Raw genomic sequence first — 25,228 nt, forward strand, 5'->3', positions numbered from 1 at the left:
CCCCCCCCCCCACCCCCCCCCCCCCCCACCCCCCCCCCCCCCCACCCCCCCCCCCCCCCACCCCCCCCCCCCCCCACCCCCCCCCCCCCCCACCCCCCCCCCCCCCCACCCCCCCCCCCCCCCACCCCCCCCCCCCCCCACCCCCCCCCCCCCCCACCCCCCCCCCCCCCCACCCCCCCCCCCCCCCACCCCCCCCCCCCCCCACCCCCCCCCCCCCCCACCCCCCCCCCCCCCCACCCCCCCCCCCCCCCACCCCCCCCCCCCCCCACCCCCCCCCCCCCCCACCCCCCCCCCCCCCCACCCCCCCCCCCCCCCACCCCCCCCCCCCCCCACCCCCCCCCCCCCCCACCCCCCCCCCCCCCCACCCCCCCCCCCCCCCACCCCCCCCCCCCCCCACCCCCCCCCCCCCCCACCCCCCCCCCCCCCCACCCCCCCCCCCCCCCACCCCCCCCCCCCCCCACCCCCCCCCCCCCCCACCCCCCCCCCCCCCCACCCCCCCCCCCCCCCACCCCCCCCCCCCCCCACCCCCCCCCCCCCCCACCCCCCCCCCCCCCCACCCCCCCCCCCCCCCACCCCCCCCCCCCCCCACCCCCCCCCCCCCCCACCCCCCCCCCCCCCCACCCCCCCCCCCCCCCACCCCCCCCCCCCCCCACCCCCCCCCCCCCCCACCCCCCCCCCCCCCCACCCCCCCCCCCCCCCACCCCCCCCCCCCCCCACCCCCCCCCCCCCCCACCCCCCCCCCCCCCCACCCCCCCCCCCCCCCACCCCCCCCCCCCCCCACCCCCCCCCCCCCCCACCCCCCCCCCCCCCCACCCCCCCCCCCCCCCACCCCCCCCCCCCCCCACCCCCCCCCCCCCCCACCCCCCCCCCCCCCCACCCCCCCCCCCCCCCACCCCCCCCCCCCCCCACCCCCCCCCCCCCCCACCCCCCCCCCCCCCCACCCCCCCCCCCCCCCACCCCCCCCCCCCCCCACCCCCCCCCCCCCCCACCCCCCCCCCCCCCCACCCCCCCCCCCCCCCACCCCCCCCCCCCCCCACCCCCCCCCCCCCCCACCCCCCCCCCCCCCCACCCCCCCCCCCCCCCACCCCCCCCCCCCCCCACCCCCCCCCCCCCCCACCCCCCCCCCCCCCCACCCCCCCCCCCCCCCACCCCCCCCCCCCCCCACCCCCCCCCCCCCCCACCCCCCCCCCCCCCCACCCCCCCCCCCCCCCACCCCCCCCCCCCCCCACCCCCCCCCCCCCCCACCCCCCCCCCCCCCCACCCCCCCCCCCCCCCACCCCCCCCCCCCCCCACCCCCCCCCCCCCCCACCCCCCCCCCCCCCCACCCCCCCCCCCCCCCACCCCCCCCCCCCCCCACCCCCCCCCCCCCCCACCCCCCCCCCCCCCCACCCCCCCCCCCCCCCACCCCCCCCCCCCCCCACCCCCCCCCCCCCCCACCCCCCCCCCCCCCCACCCCCCCCCCCCCCCACCCCCCCCCCCCCCCACCCCCCCCCCCCCCCACCCCCCCCCCCCCCCACCCCCCCCCCCCCCCACCCCCCCCCCCCCCCACCCCCCCCCCCCCCCACCCCCCCCCCCCCCCACCCCCCCCCCCCCCCACCCCCCCCCCCCCCCACCCCCCCCCCCCCCCACCCCCCCCCCCCCCCACCCCCCCCCCCCCCCACCCCCCCCCCCCCCCACCCCCCCCCCCCCCCACCCCCCCCCCCCCCCACCCCCCCCCCCCCCCACCCCCCCCCCCCCCCACCCCCCCCCCCCCCCACCCCCCCCCCCCCCCACCCCCCCCCCCCCCCACCCCCCCCCCCCCCCACCCCCCCCCCCCCCCACCCCCCCCCCCCCCCACCCCCCCCCCCCCCCACCCCCCCCCCCCCCCACCCCCCCCCCCCCCCACCCCCCCCCCCCCCCACCCCCCCCCCCCCCCACCCCCCCCCCCCCCCACCCCCCCCCCCCCCCACCCCCCCCCCCCCCCACCCCCCCCCCCCCCCACCCCCCCCCCCCCCCACCCCCCCCCCCCCCCACCCCCCCCCCCCCCCACCCCCCCCCCCCCCCACCCCCCCCCCCCCCCACCCCCCCCCCCCCCCACCCCCCCCCCCCCCCACCCCCCCCCCCCCCCACCCCCCCCCCCCCCCACCCCCCCCCCCCCCCACCCCCCCCCCCCCCCACCCCCCCCCCCCCCCACCCCCCCCCCCCCCCACCCCCCCCCCCCCCCACCCCCCCCCCCCCCCACCCCCCCCCCCCCCCACCCCCCCCCCCCCCCACCCCCCCCCCCCCCCACCCCCCCCCCCCCCCACCCCCCCCCCCCCCCACCCCCCCCCCCCCCCACCCCCCCCCCCCCCCACCCCCCCCCCCCCCCACCCCCCCCCCCCCCCACCCCCCCCCCCCCCCACCCCCCCCCCCCCCCACCCCCCCCCCCCCCCACCCCCCCCCCCCCCCACCCCCCCCCCCCCCCACCCCCCCCCCCCCCCACCCCCCCCCCCCCCCACCCCCCCCCCCCCCCACCCCCCCCCCCCCCCACCCCCCCCCCCCCCCACCCCCCCCCCCCCCCACCCCCCCCCCCCCCCACCCCCCCCCCCCCCCACCCCCCCCCCCCCCCACCCCCCCCCCCCCCCACCCCCCCCCCCCCCCACCCCCCCCCCCCCCCACCCCCCCCCCCCCCCACCCCCCCCCCCCCCCACCCCCCCCCCCCCCCACCCCCCCCCCCCCCCACCCCCCCCCCCCCCCACCCCCCCCCCCCCCCACCCCCCCCCCCCCCCACCCCCCCCCCCCCCCACCCCCCCCCCCCCCCACCCCCCCCCCCCCCCACCCCCCCCCCCCCCCACCCCCCCCCCCCCCCACCCCCCCCCCCCCCCACCCCCCCCCCCCCCCACCCCCCCCCCCCCCCACCCCCCCCCCCCCCCACCCCCCCCCCCCCCCACCCCCCCCCCCCCCCACCCCCCCCCCCCCCCACCCCCCCCCCCCCCCACCCCCCCCCCCCCCCACCCCCCCCCCCCCCCACCCCCCCCCCCCCCCACCCCCCCCCCCCCCCACCCCCCCCCCCCCCCACCCCCCCCCCCCCCCACCCCCCCCCCCCCCCACCCCCCCCCCCCCCCACCCCCCCCCCCCCCCACCCCCCCCCCCCCCCACCCCCCCCCCCCCCCACCCCCCCCCCCCCCCACCCCCCCCCCCCCCCACCCCCCCCCCCCCCCACCCCCCCCCCCCCCCACCCCCCCCCCCCCCCACCCCCCCCCCCCCCCACCCCCCCCCCCCCCCACCCCCCCCCCCCCCCACCCCCCCCCCCCCCCACCCCCCCCCCCCCCCACCCCCCCCCCCCCCCACCCCCCCCCCCCCCCACCCCCCCCCCCCCCCACCCCCCCCCCCCCCCACCCCCCCCCCCCCCCACCCCCCCCCCCCCCCACCCCCCCCCCCCCCCACCCCCCCCCCCCCCCACCCCCCCCCCCCCCCACCCCCCCCCCCCCCCACCCCCCCCCCCCCCCACCCCCCCCCCCCCCCACCCCCCCCCCCCCCCACCCCCCCCCCCCCCCACCCCCCCCCCCCCCCACCCCCCCCCCCCCCCACCCCCCCCCCCCCCCACCCCCCCCCCCCCCCACCCCCCCCCCCCCCCACCCCCCCCCCCCCCCACCCCCCCCCCCCCCCACCCCCCCCCCCCCCCACCCCCCCCCCCCCCCACCCCCCCCCCCCCCCACCCCCCCCCCCCCCCACCCCCCCCCCCCCCCACCCCCCCCCCCCCCCACCCCCCCCCCCCCCCACCCCCCCCCCCCCCCACCCCCCCCCCCCCCCACCCCCCCCCCCCCCCACCCCCCCCCCCCCCCACCCCCCCCCCCCCCCACCCCCCCCCCCCCCCACCCCCCCCCCCCCCCACCCCCCCCCCCCCCCACCCCCCCCCCCCCCCACCCCCCCCCCCCCCCACCCCCCCCCCCCCCCACCCCCCCCCCCCCCCACCCCCCCCCCCCCCCACCCCCCCCCCCCCCCACCCCCCCCCCCCCCCACCCCCCCCCCCCCCCACCCCCCCCCCCCCCCACCCCCCCCCCCCCCCACCCCCCCCCCCCCCCACCCCCCCCCCCCCCCACCCCCCCCCCCCCCCACCCCCCCCCCCCCCCACCCCCCCCCCCCCCCACCCCCCCCCCCCCCCACCCCCCCCCCCCCCCACCCCCCCCCCCCCCCACCCCCCCCCCCCCCCACCCCCCCCCCCCCCCACCCCCCCCCCCCCCCACCCCCCCCCCCCCCCACCCCCCCCCCCCCCCACCCCCCCCCCCCCCCACCCCCCCCCCCCCCCACCCCCCCCCCCCCCCACCCCCCCCCCCCCCCACCCCCCCCCCCCCCCACCCCCCCCCCCCCCCACCCCCCCCCCCCCCCACCCCCCCCCCCCCCCACCCCCCCCCCCCCCCACCCCCCCCCCCCCCCACCCCCCCCCCCCCCCACCCCCCCCCCCCCCCACCCCCCCCCCCCCCCACCCCCCCCCCCCCCCACCCCCCCCCCCCCCCACCCCCCCCCCCCCCCACCCCCCCCCCCCCCCACCCCCCCCCCCCCCCACCCCCCCCCCCCCCCACCCCCCCCCCCCCCCACCCCCCCCCCCCCCCACCCCCCCCCCCCCCCACCCCCCCCCCCCCCCACCCCCCCCCCCCCCCACCCCCCCCCCCCCCCACCCCCCCCCCCCCCCACCCCCCCCCCCCCCCACCCCCCCCCCCCCCCACCCCCCCCCCCCCCCACCCCCCCCCCCCCCCACCCCCCCCCCCCCCCACCCCCCCCCCCCCCCACCCCCCCCCCCCCCCACCCCCCCCCCCCCCCACCCCCCCCCCCCCCCACCCCCCCCCCCCCCCACCCCCCCCCCCCCCCACCCCCCCCCCCCCCCACCCCCCCCCCCCCCCACCCCCCCCCCCCCCCACCCCCCCCCCCCCCCACCCCCCCCCCCCCCCACCCCCCCCCCCCCCCACCCCCCCCCCCCCCCACCCCCCCCCCCCCCCACCCCCCCCCCCCCCCACCCCCCCCCCCCCCCACCCCCCCCCCCCCCCACCCCCCCCCCCCCCCACCCCCCCCCCCCCCCACCCCCCCCCCCCCCCACCCCCCCCCCCCCCCACCCCCCCCCCCCCCCACCCCCCCCCCCCCCCACCCCCCCCCCCCCCCACCCCCCCCCCCCCCCACCCCCCCCCCCCCCCACCCCCCCCCCCCCCCACCCCCCCCCCCCCCCACCCCCCCCCCCCCCCACCCCCCCCCCCCCCCACCCCCCCCCCCCCCCACCCCCCCCCCCCCCCACCCCCCCCCCCCCCCACCCCCCCCCCCCCCCACCCCCCCCCCCCCCCACCCCCCCCCCCCCCCACCCCCCCCCCCCCCCACCCCCCCCCCCCCCCACCCCCCCCCCCCCCCACCCCCCCCCCCCCCCACCCCCCCCCCCCCCCACCCCCCCCCCCCCCCACCCCCCCCCCCCCCCACCCCCCCCCCCCCCCACCCCCCCCCCCCCCCACCCCCCCCCCCCCCCACCCCCCCCCCCCCCCACCCCCCCCCCCCCCCACCCCCCCCCCCCCCCACCCCCCCCCCCCCCCACCCCCCCCCCCCCCCACCCCCCCCCCCCCCCACCCCCCCCCCCCCCCACCCCCCCCCCCCCCCACCCCCCCCCCCCCCCACCCCCCCCCCCCCCCACCCCCCCCCCCCCCCACCCCCCCCCCCCCCCACCCCCCCCCCCCCCCACCCCCCCCCCCCCCCACCCCCCCCCCCCCCCACCCCCCCCCCCCCCCACCCCCCCCCCCCCCCACCCCCCCCCCCCCCCACCCCCCCCCCCCCCCACCCCCCCCCCCCCCCACCCCCCCCCCCCCCCACCCCCCCCCCCCCCCACCCCCCCCCCCCCCCACCCCCCCCCCCCCCCACCCCCCCCCCCCCCCACCCCCCCCCCCCCCCACCCCCCCCCCCCCCCACCCCCCCCCCCCCCCACCCCCCCCCCCCCCCACCCCCCCCCCCCCCCACCCCCCCCCCCCCCCACCCCCCCCCCCCCCCACCCCCCCCCCCCCCCACCCCCCCCCCCCCCCACCCCCCCCCCCCCCCACCCCCCCCCCCCCCCACCCCCCCCCCCCCCCACCCCCCCCCCCCCCCACCCCCCCCCCCCCCCACCCCCCCCCCCCCCCACCCCCCCCCCCCCCCACCCCCCCCCCCCCCCACCCCCCCCCCCCCCCACCCCCCCCCCCCCCCACCCCCCCCCCCCCCCACCCCCCCCCCCCCCCACCCCCCCCCCCCCCCACCCCCCCCCCCCCCCACCCCCCCCCCCCCCCACCCCCCCCCCCCCCCACCCCCCCCCCCCCCCACCCCCCCCCCCCCCCACCCCCCCCCCCCCCCACCCCCCCCCCCCCCCACCCCCCCCCCCCCCCACCCCCCCCCCCCCCCACCCCCCCCCCCCCCCACCCCCCCCCCCCCCCACCCCCCCCCCCCCCCACCCCCCCCCCCCCCCACCCCCCCCCCCCCCCACCCCCCCCCCCCCCCACCCCCCCCCCCCCCCACCCCCCCCCCCCCCCACCCCCCCCCCCCCCCACCCCCCCCCCCCCCCACCCCCCCCCCCCCCCACCCCCCCCCCCCCCCACCCCCCCCCCCCCCCACCCCCCCCCCCCCCCACCCCCCCCCCCCCCCACCCCCCCCCCCCCCCACCCCCCCCCCCCCCCACCCCCCCCCCCCCCCACCCCCCCCCCCCCCCACCCCCCCCCCCCCCCACCCCCCCCCCCCCCCACCCCCCCCCCCCCCCACCCCCCCCCCCCCCCACCCCCCCCCCCCCCCACCCCCCCCCCCCCCCACCCCCCCCCCCCCCCACCCCCCCCCCCCCCCACCCCCCCCCCCCCCCACCCCCCCCCCCCCCCACCCCCCCCCCCCCCCACCCCCCCCCCCCCCCACCCCCCCCCCCCCCCACCCCCCCCCCCCCCCACCCCCCCCCCCCCCCACCCCCCCCCCCCCCCACCCCCCCCCCCCCCCACCCCCCCCCCCCCCCACCCCCCCCCCCCCCCACCCCCCCCCCCCCCCACCCCCCCCCCCCCCCACCCCCCCCCCCCCCCACCCCCCCCCCCCCCCACCCCCCCCCCCCCCCACCCCCCCCCCCCCCCACCCCCCCCCCCCCCCACCCCCCCCCCCCCCCACCCCCCCCCCCCCCCACCCCCCCCCCCCCCCACCCCCCCCCCCCCCCACCCCCCCCCCCCCCCACCCCCCCCCCCCCCCACCCCCCCCCCCCCCCACCCCCCCCCCCCCCCACCCCCCCCCCCCCCCACCCCCCCCCCCCCCCACCCCCCCCCCCCCCCACCCCCCCCCCCCCCCACCCCCCCCCCCCCCCACCCCCCCCCCCCCCCACCCCCCCCCCCCCCCACCCCCCCCCCCCCCCACCCCCCCCCCCCCCCACCCCCCCCCCCCCCCACCCCCCCCCCCCCCCACCCCCCCCCCCCCCCACCCCCCCCCCCCCCCACCCCCCCCCCCCCCCACCCCCCCCCCCCCCCACCCCCCCCCCCCCCCACCCCCCCCCCCCCCCACCCCCCCCCCCCCCCACCCCCCCCCCCCCCCACCCCCCCCCCCCCCCACCCCCCCCCCCCCCCACCCCCCCCCCCCCCCACCCCCCCCCCCCCCCACCCCCCCCCCCCCCCACCCCCCCCCCCCCCCACCCCCCCCCCCCCCCACCCCCCCCCCCCCCCACCCCCCCCCCCCCCCACCCCCCCCCCCCCCCACCCCCCCCCCCCCCCACCCCCCCCCCCCCCCACCCCCCCCCCCCCCCACCCCCCCCCCCCCCCACCCCCCCCCCCCCCCACCCCCCCCCCCCCCCACCCCCCCCCCCCCCCACCCCCCCCCCCCCCCACCCCCCCCCCCCCCCACCCCCCCCCCCCCCCACCCCCCCCCCCCCCCACCCCCCCCCCCCCCCACCCCCCCCCCCCCCCACCCCCCCCCCCCCCCACCCCCCCCCCCCCCCACCCCCCCCCCCCCCCACCCCCCCCCCCCCCCACCCCCCCCCCCCCCCACCCCCCCCCCCCCCCACCCCCCCCCCCCCCCACCCCCCCCCCCCCCCACCCCCCCCCCCCCCCACCCCCCCCCCCCCCCACCCCCCCCCCCCCCCACCCCCCCCCCCCCCCACCCCCCCCCCCCCCCACCCCCCCCCCCCCCCACCCCCCCCCCCCCCCACCCCCCCCCCCCCCCACCCCCCCCCCCCCCCACCCCCCCCCCCCCCCACCCCCCCCCCCCCCCACCCCCCCCCCCCCCCACCCCCCCCCCCCCCCACCCCCCCCCCCCCCCACCCCCCCCCCCCCCCACCCCCCCCCCCCCCCACCCCCCCCCCCCCCCACCCCCCCCCCCCCCCACCCCCCCCCCCCCCCACCCCCCCCCCCCCCCACCCCCCCCCCCCCCCACCCCCCCCCCCCCCCACCCCCCCCCCCCCCCACCCCCCCCCCCCCCCACCCCCCCCCCCCCCCACCCCCCCCCCCCCCCACCCCCCCCCCCCCCCACCCCCCCCCCCCCCCACCCCCCCCCCCCCCCACCCCCCCCCCCCCCCACCCCCCCCCCCCCCCACCCCCCCCCCCCCCCACCCCCCCCCCCCCCCACCCCCCCCCCCCCCCACCCCCCCCCCCCCCCACCCCCCCCCCCCCCCACCCCCCCCCCCCCCCACCCCCCCCCCCCCCCACCCCCCCCCCCCCCCACCCCCCCCCCCCCCCACCCCCCCCCCCCCCCACCCCCCCCCCCCCCCACCCCCCCCCCCCCCCACCCCCCCCCCCCCCCACCCCCCCCCCCCCCCACCCCCCCCCCCCCCCACCCCCCCCCCCCCCCACCCCCCCCCCCCCCCACCCCCCCCCCCCCCCACCCCCCCCCCCCCCCACCCCCCCCCCCCCCCACCCCCCCCCCCCCCCACCCCCCCCCCCCCCCACCCCCCCCCCCCCCCACCCCCCCCCCCCCCCACCCCCCCCCCCCCCCACCCCCCCCCCCCCCCACCCCCCCCCCCCCCCACCCCCCCCCCCCCCCACCCCCCCCCCCCCCCACCCCCCCCCCCCCCCACCCCCCCCCCCCCCCACCCCCCCCCCCCCCCACCCCCCCCCCCCCCCACCCCCCCCCCCCCCCACCCCCCCCCCCCCCCACCCCCCCCCCCCCCCACCCCCCCCCCCCCCCACCCCCCCCCCCCCCCACCCCCCCCCCCCCCCACCCCCCCCCCCCCCCACCCCCCCCCCCCCCCACCCCCCCCCCCCCCCACCCCCCCCCCCCCCCACCCCCCCCCCCCCCCACCCCCCCCCCCCCCCACCCCCCCCCCCCCCCACCCCCCCCCCCCCCCACCCCCCCCCCCCCCCACCCCCCCCCCCCCCCACCCCCCCCCCCCCCCACCCCCCCCCCCCCCCACCCCCCCCCCCCCCCACCCCCCCCCCCCCCCACCCCCCCCCCCCCCCACCCCCCCCCCCCCCCACCCCCCCCCCCCCCCACCCCCCCCCCCCCCCACCCCCCCCCCCCCCCACCCCCCCCCCCCCCCACCCCCCCCCCCCCCCACCCCCCCCCCCCCCCACCCCCCCCCCCCCCCACCCCCCCCCCCCCCCACCCCCCCCCCCCCCCACCCCCCCCCCCCCCCACCCCCCCCCCCCCCCACCCCCCCCCCCCCCCACCCCCCCCCCCCCCCACCCCCCCCCCCCCCCACCCCCCCCCCCCCCCACCCCCCCCCCCCCCCACCCCCCCCCCCCCCCACCCCCCCCCCCCCCCACCCCCCCCCCCCCCCACCCCCCCCCCCCCCCACCCCCCCCCCCCCCCACCCCCCCCCCCCCCCACCCCCCCCCCCCCCCACCCCCCCCCCCCCCCACCCCCCCCCCCCCCCACCCCCCCCCCCCCCCACCCCCCCCCCCCCCCACCCCCCCCCCCCCCCACCCCCCCCCCCCCCCACCCCCCCCCCCCCCCACCCCCCCCCCCCCCCACCCCCCCCCCCCCCCACCCCCCCCCCCCCCCACCCCCCCCCCCCCCCACCCCCCCCCCCCCCCACCCCCCCCCCCCCCCACCCCCCCCCCCCCCCACCCCCCCCCCCCCCCACCCCCCCCCCCCCCCACCCCCCCCCCCCCCCACCCCCCCCCCCCCCCACCCCCCCCCCCCCCCACCCCCCCCCCCCCCCACCCCCCCCCCCCCCCACCCCCCCCCCCCCCCACCCCCCCCCCCCCCCACCCCCCCCCCCCCCCACCCCCCCCCCCCCCCACCCCCCCCCCCCCCCACCCCCCCCCCCCCCCACCCCCCCCCCCCCCCACCCCCCCCCCCCCCCACCCCCCCCCCCCCCCACCCCCCCCCCCCCCCACCCCCCCCCCCCCCCACCCCCCCCCCCCCCCACCCCCCCCCCCCCCCACCCCCCCCCCCCCCCACCCCCCCCCCCCCCCACCCCCCCCCCCCCCCACCCCCCCCCCCCCCCACCCCCCCCCCCCCCCACCCCCCCCCCCCCCCACCCCCCCCCCCCCCCACCCCCCCCCCCCCCCACCCCCCCCCCCCCCCACCCCCCCCCCCCCCCACCCCCCCCCCCCCCCACCCCCCCCCCCCCCCACCCCCCCCCCCCCCCACCCCCCCCCCCCCCCACCCCCCCCCCCCCCCACCCCCCCCCCCCCCCACCCCCCCCCCCCCCCACCCCCCCCCCCCCCCACCCCCCCCCCCCCCCACCCCCCCCCCCCCCCACCCCCCCCCCCCCCCACCCCCCCCCCCCCCCACCCCCCCCCCCCCCCACCCCCCCCCCCCCCCACCCCCCCCCCCCCCCACCCCCCCCCCCCCCCACCCCCCCCCCCCCCCACCCCCCCCCCCCCCCACCCCCCCCCCCCCCCACCCCCCCCCCCCCCCACCCCCCCCCCCCCCCACCCCCCCCCCCCCCCACCCCCCCCCCCCCCCACCCCCCCCCCCCCCCACCCCCCCCCCCCCCCACCCCCCCCCCCCCCCACCCCCCCCCCCCCCCACCCCCCCCCCCCCCCACCCCCCCCCCCCCCCACCCCCCCCCCCCCCCACCCCCCCCCCCCCCCACCCCCCCCCCCCCCCACCCCCCCCCCCCCCCACCCCCCCCCCCCCCCACCCCCCCCCCCCCCCACCCCCCCCCCCCCCCACCCCCCCCCCCCCCCACCCCCCCCCCCCCCCACCCCCCCCCCCCCCCACCCCCCCCCCCCCCCACCCCCCCCCCCCCCCACCCCCCCCCCCCCCCACCCCCCCCCCCCCCCACCCCCCCCCCCCCCCACCCCCCCCCCCCCCCACCCCCCCCCCCCCCCACCCCCCCCCCCCCCCACCCCCCCCCCCCCCCACCCCCCCCCCCCCCCACCCCCCCCCCCCCCCACCCCCCCCCCCCCCCACCCCCCCCCCCCCCCACCCCCCCCCCCCCCCACCCCCCCCCCCCCCCACCCCCCCCCCCCCCCACCCCCCCCCCCCCCCACCCCCCCCCCCCCCCACCCCCCCCCCCCCCCACCCCCCCCCCCCCCCACCCCCCCCCCCCCCCACCCCCCCCCCCCCCCACCCCCCCCCCCCCCCACCCCCCCCCCCCCCCACCCCCCCCCCCCCCCACCCCCCCCCCCCCCCACCCCCCCCCCCCCCCACCCCCCCCCCCCCCCACCCCCCCCCCCCCCCACCCCCCCCCCCCCCCACCCCCCCCCCCCCCCACCCCCCCCCCCCCCCACCCCCCCCCCCCCCCACCCCCCCCCCCCCCCACCCCCCCCCCCCCCCACCCCCCCCCCCCCCCACCCCCCCCCCCCCCCACCCCCCCCCCCCCCCACCCCCCCCCCCCCCCACCCCCCCCCCCCCCCACCCCCCCCCCCCCCCACCCCCCCCCCCCCCCACCCCCCCCCCCCCCCACCCCCCCCCCCCCCCACCCCCCCCCCCCCCCACCCCCCCCCCCCCCCACCCCCCCCCCCCCCCACCCCCCCCCCCCCCCACCCCCCCCCCCCCCCACCCCCCCCCCCCCCCACCCCCCCCCCCCCCCACCCCCCCCCCCCCCCACCCCCCCCCCCCCCCACCCCCCCCCCCCCCCACCCCCCCCCCCCCCCACCCCCCCCCCCCCCCACCCCCCCCCCCCCCCACCCCCCCCCCCCCCCACCCCCCCCCCCCCCCACCCCCCCCCCCCCCCACCCCCCCCCCCCCCCACCCCCCCCCCCCCCCACCCCCCCCCCCCCCCACCCCCCCCCCCCCCCACCCCCCCCCCCCCCCACCCCCCCCCCCCCCCACCCCCCCCCCCCCCCACCCCCCCCCCCCCCCACCCCCCCCCCCCCCCACCCCCCCCCCCCCCCACCCCCCCCCCCCCCCACCCCCCCCCCCCCCCACCCCCCCCCCCCCCCACCCCCCCCCCCCCCCACCCCCCCCCCCCCCCACCCCCCCCCCCCCCCACCCCCCCCCCCCCCCACCCCCCCCCCCCCCCACCCCCCCCCCCCCCCACCCCCCCCCCCCCCCACCCCCCCCCCCCCCCACCCCCCCCCCCCCCCACCCCCCCCCCCCCCCACCCCCCCCCCCCCCCACCCCCCCCCCCCCCCACCCCCCCCCCCCCCCACCCCCCCCCCCCCCCACCCCCCCCCCCCCCCACCCCCCCCCCCCCCCACCCCCCCCCCCCCCCACCCCCCCCCCCCCCCACCCCCCCCCCCCCCCACCCCCCCCCCCCCCCACCCCCCCCCCCCCCCACCCCCCCCCCCCCCCACCCCCCCCCCCCCCCACCCCCCCCCCCCCCCACCCCCCCCCCCCCCCACCCCCCCCCCCCCCCACCCCCCCCCCCCCCCACCCCCCCCCCCCCCCACCCCCCCCCCCCCCCACCCCCCCCCCCCCCCACCCCCCCCCCCCCCCACCCCCCCCCCCCCCCACCCCCCCCCCCCCCCACCCCCCCCCCCCCCCACCCCCCCCCCCCCCCACCCCCCCCCCCCCCCACCCCCCCCCCCCCCCACCCCCCCCCCCCCCCACCCCCCCCCCCCCCCACCCCCCCCCCCCCCCACCCCCCCCCCCCCCCACCCCCCCCCCCCCCCACCCCCCCCCCCCCCCACCCCCCCCCCCCCCCACCCCCCCCCCCCCCCACCCCCCCCCCCCCCCACCCCCCCCCCCCCCCACCCCCCCCCCCCCCCACCCCCCCCCCCCCCCACCCCCCCCCCCCCCCACCCCCCCCCCCCCCCACCCCCCCCCCCCCCCACCCCCCCCCCCCCCCACCCCCCCCCCCCCCCACCCCCCCCCCCCCCCACCCCCCCCCCCCCCCACCCCCCCCCCCCCCCACCCCCCCCCCCCCCCACCCCCCCCCCCCCCCACCCCCCCCCCCCCCCACCCCCCCCCCCCCCCACCCCCCCCCCCCCCCACCCCCCCCCCCCCCCACCCCCCCCCCCCCCCACCCCCCCCCCCCCCCACCCCCCCCCCCCCCCACCCCCCCCCCCCCCCACCCCCCCCCCCCCCCACCCCCCCCCCCCCCCACCCCCCCCCCCCCCCACCCCCCCCCCCCCCCACCCCCCCCCCCCCCCACCCCCCCCCCCCCCCACCCCCCCCCCCCCCCACCCCCCCCCCCCCCCACCCCCCCCCCCCCCCACCCCCCCCCCCCCCCACCCCCCCCCCCCCCCACCCCCCCCCCCCCCCACCCCCCCCCCCCCCCACCCCCCCCCCCCCCCACCCCCCCCCCCCCCCACCCCCCCCCCCCCCCACCCCCCCCCCCCCCCACCCCCCCCCCCCCCCACCCCCCCCCCCCCCCACCCCCCCCCCCCCCCACCCCCCCCCCCCCCCACCCCCCCCCCCCCCCACCCCCCCCCCCCCCCACCCCCCCCCCCCCCCACCCCCCCCCCCCCCCACCCCCCCCCCCCCCCACCCCCCCCCCCCCCCACCCCCCCCCCCCCCCACCCCCCCCCCCCCCCACCCCCCCCCCCCCCCACCCCCCCCCCCCCCCACCCCCCCCCCCCCCCACCCCCCCCCCCCCCCACCCCCCCCCCCCCCCACCCCCCCCCCCCCCCACCCCCCCCCCCCCCCACCCCCCCCCCCCCCCACCCCCCCCCCCCCCCACCCCCCCCCCCCCCCACCCCCCCCCCCCCCCACCCCCCCCCCCCCCCACCCCCCCCCCCCCCCACCCCCCCCCCCCCCCACCCCCCCCCCCCCCCACCCCCCCCCCCCCCCACCCCCCCCCCCCCCCACCCCCCCCCCCCCCCACCCCCCCCCCCCCCCACCCCCCCCCCCCCCCACCCCCCCCCCCCCCCACCCCCCCCCCCCCCCACCCCCCCCCCCCCCCACCCCCCCCCCCCCCCACCCCCCCCCCCCCCCACCCCCCCCCCCCCCCACCCCCCCCCCCCCCCACCCCCCCCCCCCCCCACCCCCCCCCCCCCCCACCCCCCCCCCCCCCCACCCCCCCCCCCCCCCACCCCCCCCCCCCCCCACCCCCCCCCCCCCCCACCCCCCCCCCCCCCCACCCCCCCCCCCCCCCACCCCCCCCCCCCCCCACCCCCCCCCCCCCCCACCCCCCCCCCCCCCCACCCCCCCCCCCCCCCACCCCCCCCCCCCCCCACCCCCCCCCCCCCCCACCCCCCCCCCCCCCCACCCCCCCCCCCCCCCACCCCCCCCCCCCCCCACCCCCCCCCCCCCCCACCCCCCCCCCCCCCCACCCCCCCCCCCCCCCACCCCCCCCCCCCCCCACCCCCCCCCCCCCCCACCCCCCCCCCCCCCCACCCCCCCCCCCCCCCACCCCCCCCCCCCCCCACCCCCCCCCCCCCCCACCCCCCCCCCCCCCCACCCCCCCCCCCCCCCACCCCCCCCCCCCCCCACCCCCCCCCCCCCCCACCCCCCCCCCCCCCCACCCCCCCCCCCCCCCACCCCCCCCCCCCCCCACCCCCCCCCCCCCCCACCCCCCCCCCCCCCCACCCCCCCCCCCCCCCACCCCCCCCCCCCCCCACCCCCCCCCCCCCCCACCCCCCCCCCCCCCCACCCCCCCCCCCCCCCACCCCCCCCCCCCCCCACCCCCCCCCCCCCCCACCCCCCCCCCCCCCCACCCCCCCCCCCCCCCACCCCCCCCCCCCCCCACCCCCCCCCCCCCCCACCCCCCCCCCCCCCCACCCCCCCCCCCCCCCACCCCCCCCCCCCCCCACCCCCCCCCCCCCCCACCCCCCCCCCCCCCCACCCCCCCCCCCCCCCACCCCCCCCCCCCCCCACCCCCCCCCCCCCCCACCCCCCCCCCCCCCCACCCCCCCCCCCCCCCACCCCCCCCCCCCCCCACCCCCCCCCCCCCCCACCCCCCCCCCCCCCCACCCCCCCCCCCCCCCACCCCCCCCCCCCCCCACCCCCCCCCCCCCCCACCCCCCCCCCCCCCCACCCCCCCCCCCCCCCACCCCCCCCCCCCCCCACCCCCCCCCCCCCCCACCCCCCCCCCCCCCCACCCCCCCCCCCCCCCACCCCCCCCCCCCCCCACCCCCCCCCCCCCCCACCCCCCCCCCCCCCCACCCCCCCCCCCCCCCACCCCCCCCCCCCCCCACCCCCCCCCCCCCCCACCCCCCCCCCCCCCCACCCCCCCCCCCCCCCACCCCCCCCCCCCCCCACCCCCCCCCCCCCCCACCCCCCCCCCCCCCCACCCCCCCCCCCCCCCACCCCCCCCCCCCCCCACCCCCCCCCCCCCCCACCCCCCCCCCCCCCCACCCCCCCCCCCCCCCACCCCCCCCCCCCCCCACCCCCCCCCCCCCCCACCCCCCCCCCCCCCCACCCCCCCCCCCCCCCACCCCCCCCCCCCCCCACCCCCCCCCCCCCCCACCCCCCCCCCCCCCCACCCCCCCCCCCCCCCACCCCCCCCCCCCCCCACCCCCCCCCCCCCCCACCCCCCCCCCCCCCCACCCCCCCCCCCCCCCACCCCCCCCCCCCCCCACCCCCCCCCCCCCCCACCCCCCCCCCCCCCCACCCCCCCCCCCCCCCACCCCCCCCCCCCCCCACCCCCCCCCCCCCCCACCCCCCCCCCCCCCCACCCCCCCCCCCCCCCACCCCCCCCCCCCCCCACCCCCCCCCCCCCCCACCCCCCCCCCCCCCCACCCCCCCCCCCCCCCACCCCCCCCCCCCCCCACCCCCCCCCCCCCCCACCCCCCCCCCCCCCCACCCCCCCCCCCCCCCACCCCCCCCCCCCCCCACCCCCCCCCCCCCCCACCCCCCCCCCCCCCCACCCCCCCCCCCCCCCACCCCCCCCCCCCCCCACCCCCCCCCCCCCCCACCCCCCCCCCCCCCCACCCCCCCCCCCCCCCACCCCCCCCCCCCCCCACCCCCCCCCCCCCCCACCCCCCCCCCCCCCCACCCCCCCCCCCCCCCACCCCCCCCCCCCCCCACCCCCCCCCCCCCCCACCCCCCCCCCCCCCCACCCCCCCCCCCCCCCACCCCCCCCCCCCCCCACCCCCCCCCCCCCCCACCCCCCCCCCCCCCCACCCCCCCCCCCCCCCACCCCCCCCCCCCCCCACCCCCCCCCCCCCCCACCCCCCCCCCCCCCCACCCCCCCCCCCCCCCACCCCCCCCCCCCCCCACCCCCCCCCCCCCCCACCCCCCCCCCCCCCCACCCCCCCCCCCCCCCACCCCCCCCCCCCCCCACCCCCCCCCCCCCCCACCCCCCCCCCCCCCCACCCCCCCCCCCCCCCACCCCCCCCCCCCCCCACCCCCCCCCCCCCCCACCCCCCCCCCCCCCCACCCCCCCCCCCCCCCACCCCCCCCCCCCCCCACCCCCCCCCCCCCCCACCCCCCCCCCCCCCCACCCCCCCCCCCCCCCACCCCCCCCCCCCCCCACCCCCCCCCCCCCCCACCCCCCCCCCCCCCCACCCCCCCCCCCCCCCACCCCCCCCCCCCCCCACCCCCCCCCCCCCCCACCCCCCCCCCCCCCCACCCCCCCCCCCCCCCACCCCCCCCCCCCCCCACCCCCCCCCCCCCCCACCCCCCCCCCCCCCCACCCCCCCCCCCCCCCACCCCCCCCCCCCCCCACCCCCCCCCCCCCCCACCCCCCCCCCCCCCCACCCCCCCCCCCCCCCACCCCCCCCCCCCCCCACCCCCCCCCCCCCCCACCCCCCCCCCCCCCCACCCCCCCCCCCCCCCACCCCCCCCCCCCCCCACCCCCCCCCCCCCCCACCCCCCCCCCCCCCCACCCCCCCCCCCCCCCACCCCCCCCCCCCCCCACCCCCCCCCCCCCCCACCCCCCCCCCCCCCCACCCCCCCCCCCCCCCACCCCCCCCCCCCCCCACCCCCCCCCCCCCCCACCCCCCCCCCCCCCCACCCCCCCCCCCCCCCACCCCCCCCCCCCCCCACCCCCCCCCCCCCCCACCCCCCCCCCCCCCCACCCCCCCCCCCCCCCACCCCCCCCCCCCCCCACCCCCCCCCCCCCCCACCCCCCCCCCCCCCCACCCCCCCCCCCCCCCACCCCCCCCCCCCCCCACCCCCCCCCCCCCCCACCCCCCCCCCCCCCCACCCCCCCCCCCCCCCACCCCCCCCCCCCCCCACCCCCCCCCCCCCCCACCCCCCCCCCCCCCCACCCCCCCCCCCCCCCACCCCCCCCCCCCCCCACCCCCCCCCCCCCCCACCCCCCCCCCCCCCCACCCCCCCCCCCCCCCACCCCCCCCCCCCCCCACCCCCCCCCCCCCCCACCCCCCCCCCCCCCCACCCCCCCCCCCCCCCACCCCCCCCCCCCCCCACCCCCCCCCCCCCCCACCCCCCCCCCCCCCCACCCCCCCCCCCCCCCACCCCCCCCCCCCCCCACCCCCCCCCCCCCCCACCCCCCCCCCCCCCCACCCCCCCCCCCCCCCACCCCCCCCCCCCCCCACCCCCCCCCCCCCCCACCCCCCCCCCCCCCCACCCCCCCCCCCCCCCACCCCCCCCCCCCCCCACCCCCCCCCCCCCCCACCCCCCCCCCCCCCCACCCCCCCCCCCCCCCACCCCCCCCCCCCCCCACCCCCCCCCCCCCCCACCCCCCCCCCCCCCCACCCCCCCCCCCCCCCACCCCCCCCCCCCCCCACCCCCCCCCCCCCCCACCCCCCCCCCCCCCCACCCCCCCCCCCCCCCACCCCCCCCCCCCCCCACCCCCCCCCCCCCCCACCCCCCCCCCCCCCCACCCCCCCCCCCCCCCACCCCCCCCCCCCCCCACCCCCCCCCCCCCCCACCCCCCCCCCCCCCCACCCCCCCCCCCCCCCACCCCCCCCCCCCCCCACCCCCCCCCCCCCCCACCCCCCCCCCCCCCCACCCCCCCCCCCCCCCACCCCCCCCCCCCCCCACCCCCCCCCCCCCCCACCCCCCCCCCCCCCCACCCCCCCCCCCCCCCACCCCCCCCCCCCCCCACCCCCCCCCCCCCCCACCCCCCCCCCCCCCCACCCCCCCCCCCCCCCACCCCCCCCCCCCCCCACCCCCCCCCCCCCCCACCCCCCCCCCCCCCCACCCCCCCCCCCCCCCACCCCCCCCCCCCCCCACCCCCCCCCCCCCCCACCCCCCCCCCCCCCCACCCCCCCCCCCCCCCACCCCCCCCCCCCCCCACCCCCCCCCCCCCCCACCCCCCCCCCCCCCCACCCCCCCCCCCCCCCACCCCCCCCCCCCCCCACCCCCCCCCCCCCCCACCCCCCCCCCCCCCCACCCCCCCCCCCCCCCACCCCCCCCCCCCCCCACCCCCCCCCCCCCCCACCCCCCCCCCCCCCCACCCCCCCCCCCCCCCACCCCCCCCCCCCCCCACCCCCCCCCCCCCCCACCCCCCCCCCCCCCCACCCCCCCCCCCCCCCACCCCCCCCCCCCCCCACCCCCCCCCCCCCCCACCCCCCCCCCCCCCCACCCCCCCCCCCCCCCACCCCCCCCCCCCCCCACCCCCCCCCCCCCCCACCCCCCCCCCCCCCCACCCCCCCCCCCCCCCACCCCCCCCCCCCCCCACCCCCCCCCCCCCCCACCCCCCCCCCCCCCCACCCCCCCCCCCCCCCACCCCCCCCCCCCCCCACCCCCCCCCCCCCCCACCCCCCCCCCCCCCCACCCCCCCCCCCCCCCACCCCCCCCCCCCCCCACCCCCCCCCCCCCCCACCCCCCCCCCCCCCCACCCCCCCCCCCCCCCACCCCCCCCCCCCCCCACCCCCCCCCCCCCCCACCCCCCCCCCCCCCCACCCCCCCCCCCCCCCACCCCCCCCCCCCCCCACCCCCCCCCCCCCCCACCCCCCCCCCCCCCCACCCCCCCCCCCCCCCACCCCCCCCCCCCCCCACCCCCCCCCCCCCCCACCCCCCCCCCCCCCCACCCCCCCCCCCCCCCACCCCCCCCCCCCCCCACCCCCCCCCCCCCCCACCCCCCCCCCCCCCCACCCCCCCCCCCCCCCACCCCCCCCCCCCCCCACCCCCCCCCCCCCCCACCCCCCCCCCCCCCCACCCCCCCCCCCCCCCACCCCCCCCCCCCCCCACCCCCCCCCCCCCCCACCCCCCCCCCCCCCCACCCCCCCCCCCCCCCACCCCCCCCCCCCCCCACCCCCCCCCCCCCCCACCCCCCCCCCCCCCCACCCCCCCCCCCCCCCACCCCCCCCCCCCCCCACCCCCCCCCCCCCCCACCCCCCCCCCCCCCCACCCCCCCCCCCCCCCACCCCCCCCCCCCCCCACCCCCCCCCCCCCCCACCCCCCCCCCCCCCCACCCCCCCCCCCCCCCACCCCCCCCCCCCCCCACCCCCCCCCCCCCCCACCCCCCCCCCCCCCCACCCCCCCCCCCCCCCACCCCCCCCCCCCCCCACCCCCCCCCCCCCCCACCCCCCCCCCCCCCCACCCCCCCCCCCCCCCACCCCCCCCCCCCCCCACCCCCCCCCCCCCCCACCCCCCCCCCCCCCCACCCCCCCCCCCCCCCACCCCCCCCCCCCCCCACCCCCCCCCCCCCCCACCCCCCCCCCCCCCCACCCCCCCCCCCCCCCACCCCCCCCCCCCCCCACCCCCCCCCCCCCCCACCCCCCCCCCCCCCCACCCCCCCCCCCCCCCACCCCCCCCCCCCCCCACCCCCCCCCCCCCCCACCCCCCCCCCCCCCCACCCCCCCCCCCCCCCACCCCCCCCCCCCCCCACCCCCCCCCCCCCCCACCCCCCCCCCCCCCCACCCCCCCCCCCCCCCACCCCCCCCCCCCCCCACCCCCCCCCCCCCCCACCCCCCCCCCCCCCCACCCCCCCCCCCCCCCACCCCCCCCCCCCCCCACCCCCCCCCCCCCCCACCCCCCCCCCCCCCCACCCCCCCCCCCCCCCACCCCCCCCCCCCCCCACCCCCCCCCCCCCCCACCCCCCCCCCCCCCCACCCCCCCCCCCCCCCACCCCCCCCCCCCCCCACCCCCCCCCCCCCCCTCCCCCCCCCCCCCCCACCCCCCCCCCCCCCCACCCCCCCCCCCCCCCACCCCCCCCCCCGCCCCCCCCCCCCCCCCCCCACCCCCCCCCCCCCCCACCCCCCCCCCCCCCCCCCCCCCCCCCCCCCCCCCCCCCCACCCCCACACCCCCCCCCCCCCACCCACCCGCCCTGCCACCCCCCCCCCCCCCCCCCCCCCCCCCCCCCCCACCCCCCCCCCGCCCCACCCCTCGCCCGCGGCGCCCGCCCCCCCCCCCCCCCCCCCCGCCCCCCCGCCCCGCCCCCCCGCCCCCCCCGGGCCCCCCCCCCGCCCCCCGCCCCCCCCCGCCCCCCCCCCCCTTCCCCCCCCCCCCACATCAGGAGAGAATGCTGCTAGAACATGGCCATACAGCCCGGAAACCACACAGCACCCTAGTGATTCTGGCCGTGAAAGCCTTCGACAATACATTGACTAAGCATAATTCACATCTGTCTACAGATACGTCTTGGATGATGATTACATTAGCTCAATGGGGTCCAAATTTCCAGTCCGCTGGTCCCCTCCAGAGGTTCTTCTGTACAGCAAGTTCAGCAGCAAATCAGATGTCTGGTCTTTTGGTGAGTCACCTATCCATAAAGGGGAGACTCTTCTCCCCTTTTATTGGTCCTTGAGAAGTTTGAATAGACCCCCAACCTGGCCCAGTCTTCCCAATGGTTATCTCAGGGCAGCCCACAGGCTAAAAAGTTTGGATGCTCCTGATAGAACTGTTACAGGGCGTTTCCCCACTCTCCACGATCCCCCCTATGCCGCGCGCAGCATCCCTGGTGCGTGCCCGGGTGTCCCCATGACCCCGCGCTCTGCGCGGGGTCATCAAAATGCGCCGTTTACAAGAGCGTCAGGGATGCCGCAAGCTGAGGGGGCACGACAGCGGCAGTGTCGGGGTGGCTGCGCTGTCACCGCCCCTGTCGTGGGGAGCGCTGGGGGACCCCGCGCTACTTGAGGAGAGTAGCGCGGGGCTTAAGGTAAGTGGGGAAAGGCCCACAGTTTACTAATTTAAAAAATCTGGGTTGATTGTTATTATTTTTTACTTTTCCTTGGAAATATAACAATGATCCTGTTGAATGGTTCCTCCTGTAGTGTTCCACATTAATATGGCTTCACAATAGAATATTCAACTTAAGTGATCGCGTTCTGCATGTCTGTGGTTCATTCACAGGATTGTTGCAAAGAGAAAAGTTCTGTTATGCTGCTTCTCTCTGATTTCACAGGTGTTCTGATGTGGGAAGTTTATACTTTGGGGAAGATGCCCTATGAGAGGTTTACCAACAGTGAAACAACAGAACATGTGACCAAAGGGCTCCGCCTCTATCGCCCCCAGATGGCTTCTGACAGAGTCTACAGCATCATGTACAGCTGCTGGCATGAGGTAAGGCTCCCTGTCACCAACACCATCCCAGCCTTCAGGCTGGCTCAACTATGCCCCTTCTGCACATGCAGAATAATGCACTTTCAATCCACTTTCACAACTGTTTTAAAGTGGATTTTGCTATTCTGCACAGCTGCAAAGTGGATTGAAAGTGCATTATTCTGCATGTGCGGGAGGGCCCTAAGATTAAACTAAATGGTGGTCCTAATGGAGAACTTCAGAAGCGTGGTATGCCATTCGAGCTGGGGGTGGGGGGTTGGTACTGTTGAATCACAGCTTTCTAAAGGAAAATGGAAACAGAAATATCATCCCAGCCAGCCGCAGAGCAAATGTATTCTGAACTGAATATTTTTTAAACAGATAAAACCCTTCCAACCACTTCTTTCTGCCTGCCCTTCTGTGTCAGGGTACTGCCTCCATTTACATCAAGTTCAAGGTTCTAGTCCTCAGTTTTAAAGCTTTTGACTTTTCTCACTATATCTATATCCTCATCTCCTCTAACCTTTAGTGGTAGCAATTGCACTCTTCAGAGTTCTCTGGGCATTTCACTAAGGGTCATCTGCCTTTGGCCCGTGATTGATACCAATGAGATGTTTGTTTGAAAACTCATGGCATGCAGGCAACCCTTCAATTTAACAAGTGAATTTCAATGATCCTAAAGTTCCTGTTCTAAAGTCTACAGAGTTTCTTCTTAGCAACCATCCAGCTGCCTAGCCTAAGCCCATCCTGTGTGACATTAGAGCAGCTCAGCTAATGGCAGCTTGAGGGGCTGAAACATCTCAGAGTCCTGCTGTGACATCATAGTGGATTAACCAATGGGAGCAAGAGAGGCATGACAGGCAGAGAGAGGTCAGGGGGTGCAGGACAATTAGGAGAGATTGTCAGACACAGAGGCAGACTGCTGGTCCACCTGTCCCATGTTTATCTGTCCTTGTGGGAAACAGTTCTTCCAAGCTGCAACCTCCGATCCATTAACTGGAGACCATGGGGATGGAAAGTGAACTCTTATATATGCAAACCATGGGATCCATTACTGAGTTATGAACTTTCCCACAAAAAATCATTGGCACTTGCAGTACATTAATGGAATGCCAGCATGATGCAGTGCACAGGATATTGGACTTATGTCAGGAAGTGCTAGTCAGCCATAAGCTTACTGATTAACCTTGGGCCAGTCACTAGGTTTCAGCCTAGCCTACTTCACAAGATTACTGTTGATGGGGAAAACCTTATATTCAGTTCTTCAGAGGAAAAAAACACAGGGATAGGCCACCAGGCTATAATCCAGTATAACTGGGCACCTCCTCCAGTATGCCATTCTATGAATCTCGCTCAGTTTGCAGTATAAGTTCCAATAGGTTCTGCTTATGGCCCTTTCTCCACTTATCCTTTTCCAAGGGTTGCTGCGCGCAATCCCCAGCGTGCGGCATCCCTGGCGCACGCCCGGGCATCCCCACGACCCCGTGCTCTGCGCGGGGTCATCAAAAGGCGCCCTTTGAAAGAGCTCCAGGAATGCCTTGCGCTGAGGGGCGCGACAGCAGCAGCGTCGGGGCGGCTGCACTGTCGCCGCCCCTCTCAGTGGGGAGTGCCGAGGGACCCCGCGCTACTCTCCTCGAGTAGCGTGGGGCTTAAGGTAAGTGGGGAAAGGGCCTATAATGCCCTTTTCTTTAACTGAGAACTGGTGTAGGAATTGCCCTGACTCCATTCTTGTCTCTGCCATAAACTTGCCAGGCAAGTCCCTCCTTCAGTGTCAGCATCCCATCTGCAATTTGGGGGTGAAAATAGTCCACCTTACAAGATTGTTGTATAGATAACAGCAAGATAACATAAGTGAAACACTTTGGACAACTGAAAGTGGCATGAAAATACTGTCATTGTTATTAATGTACTTGTTCCTCATTTAAATGCTTGTTTTGCACTCATTTGTGCCAATTTTTCTTGCATTCTCTTTCTCCAGAAACCTGAGGAACGTCCCACCTTCCAGTTCCTCCTGGGAAACATTTTGGATTTAGCAAACGAAGACCCCTGAACGGCCTCCAGTATCACAAGAAGGGAGTGCATTACTATTCGTTTGGGCCTACCCATGTGTCTGCTGAAGAATTCCTGTACAGACACTGGATGGATGCATCTGCGGGAATGCATCATGCCCCCTCCCACAGCCTTACCTCAAAGACAGAACCTAATTAGATCCATCAAACAATACAGATTCCATTCTCTGCCTTTGTGTAATAATTGGATTGTTCCTGAAGTCACCAAATGCTTGATGACTGATTTGACTATGACAACAAATGTTGGCTAAAAACTTTCCTTGGCGGAGGCAATTTCCTTTCAATTCAGTGTCAAAATGAATGAAACTCTCCCTGTAATTCTGAATGGAATGGTGAATGGAAATAGCTACTCAAAGATGCACATTTTCTGAAATCTGCTGTGCATTGCTGGAATAACAATAACAAGAAAGGACAGAGAAATGAAAGATGTCTCATACAAAGGAATGCTCTGAATTATATTATCTGGTAGTGTCTTGACCGACAGCATAGTTGCATTTCATTTGACAGGTCCCCGTTTTTGTTTTCCACATAATTCCCGTTTACAGGTACTTTATTTTGCTCAACTGTAAGTTTCTGTTTTTAATTAGTTTAAAAATGTATACATTTATGTATAAAATCGGTTACTGTGACACTCATATTCCTCCTGATCTCTGAATAAATTAGATACAGTAACCTGAAAAAAGTCAGAAATGGGAAATTAGTGACAAGACTGTAAACCTAGGCTACCAGTAAATAAAATGAATGTGTTTTAGTTTGTGCCTTTCAGTCTCTAAGTATGCAAACATTACCCACTGCTCCCATTCTACAGTCACTCCACTGGCTGCCCATCTATTAATAAATAATGATAATATAAACAAACAAATAAATATTACTGGGCCTAATTGGCTATTCCATGCACAGTCCTTCATAGCCTTGGACCCTAATATCTGTCCCTCCCTCTATGCTCCTACAGGTGTCAACCTGCAAATGGGCAAAATTAATAACTGCCTCTACCTGTGCCTTTTCTGTTGTGGCCCCCACCTTGTAGTATAGTGAGGAGTTCAAAAAAGCTCTCGTTCTCCTGGCTTTCTGCAAACTGTGCAAAACTGAATTATTCAAGAGAGCTTTTCTATTCAGAACAGAGGGTAGCCCAATACAAAAAAATTCAGTTACTTGAGAAAATTATTAGAGGCTGTGGCCTAAGCTAGGGTGTATCATTTGCAGTACATTGGCTCTTACTGTATAATTTGGCATCATTTAATGTGTCTTGTCAACCATTTTCTTTGCTTCTGTTTATTTACTTTTCTGTTCGGTTCATTGTTTATTGAATATCCCATCCTGTGAAATGTATTCACTCGCTCCATACAATCCACCTTGAGTCCCAGTGAGAGACACAGGTTATAAATAATGTGAATCAGATAAATTGAGGACAAGAAGTAAAAAACAAATGGAAGGCTGCACAGCTCCGGTCAGACCAGACACTGCAACAGTTTGCATCACTTTAAAATGGTATTGTTTTTACTGTGAAAAAATGCAGAATAAACAGGAAGGAAGGAAGAGTGGCTTGTCAAAGATGATGTGCTGTGAACTCTGC

At 84.7% G+C, this 25,228-nt stretch overlaps 1 protein-coding gene across 1 annotated transcript in view; it reads left to right on the forward strand.

Annotated features, from left to right (window-relative positions):
* The window catches only part of BTK (Bruton tyrosine kinase), a 36,979-nt gene extending 12,575 nt beyond the window's left edge, over positions 1-24,404 (forward strand). The window contains exons 2-4 of the mRNA XM_048513810.1: positions 20,680-20,798; positions 21,450-21,607; positions 23,565-24,404. Of these exons, the coding sequence (XP_048369767.1) occupies positions 20,680-20,798; positions 21,450-21,607; positions 23,565-23,636 (349 nt within the window). The 3' untranslated portion in view covers positions 23,637-24,404. The remainder of the gene's footprint in view (positions 1-20,679; positions 20,799-21,449; positions 21,608-23,564) is intronic.
* The last annotated feature ends 824 nt before the right edge of the window (positions 24,405-25,228 follow it).

This window comes from Sphaerodactylus townsendi, linkage group LG13 (genome assembly GCF_021028975.2).
Source record: "Sphaerodactylus townsendi isolate TG3544 linkage group LG13, MPM_Stown_v2.3, whole genome shotgun sequence".
Taxonomy (NCBI): domain Eukaryota; kingdom Metazoa; phylum Chordata; class Lepidosauria; order Squamata; family Sphaerodactylidae; genus Sphaerodactylus; species Sphaerodactylus townsendi.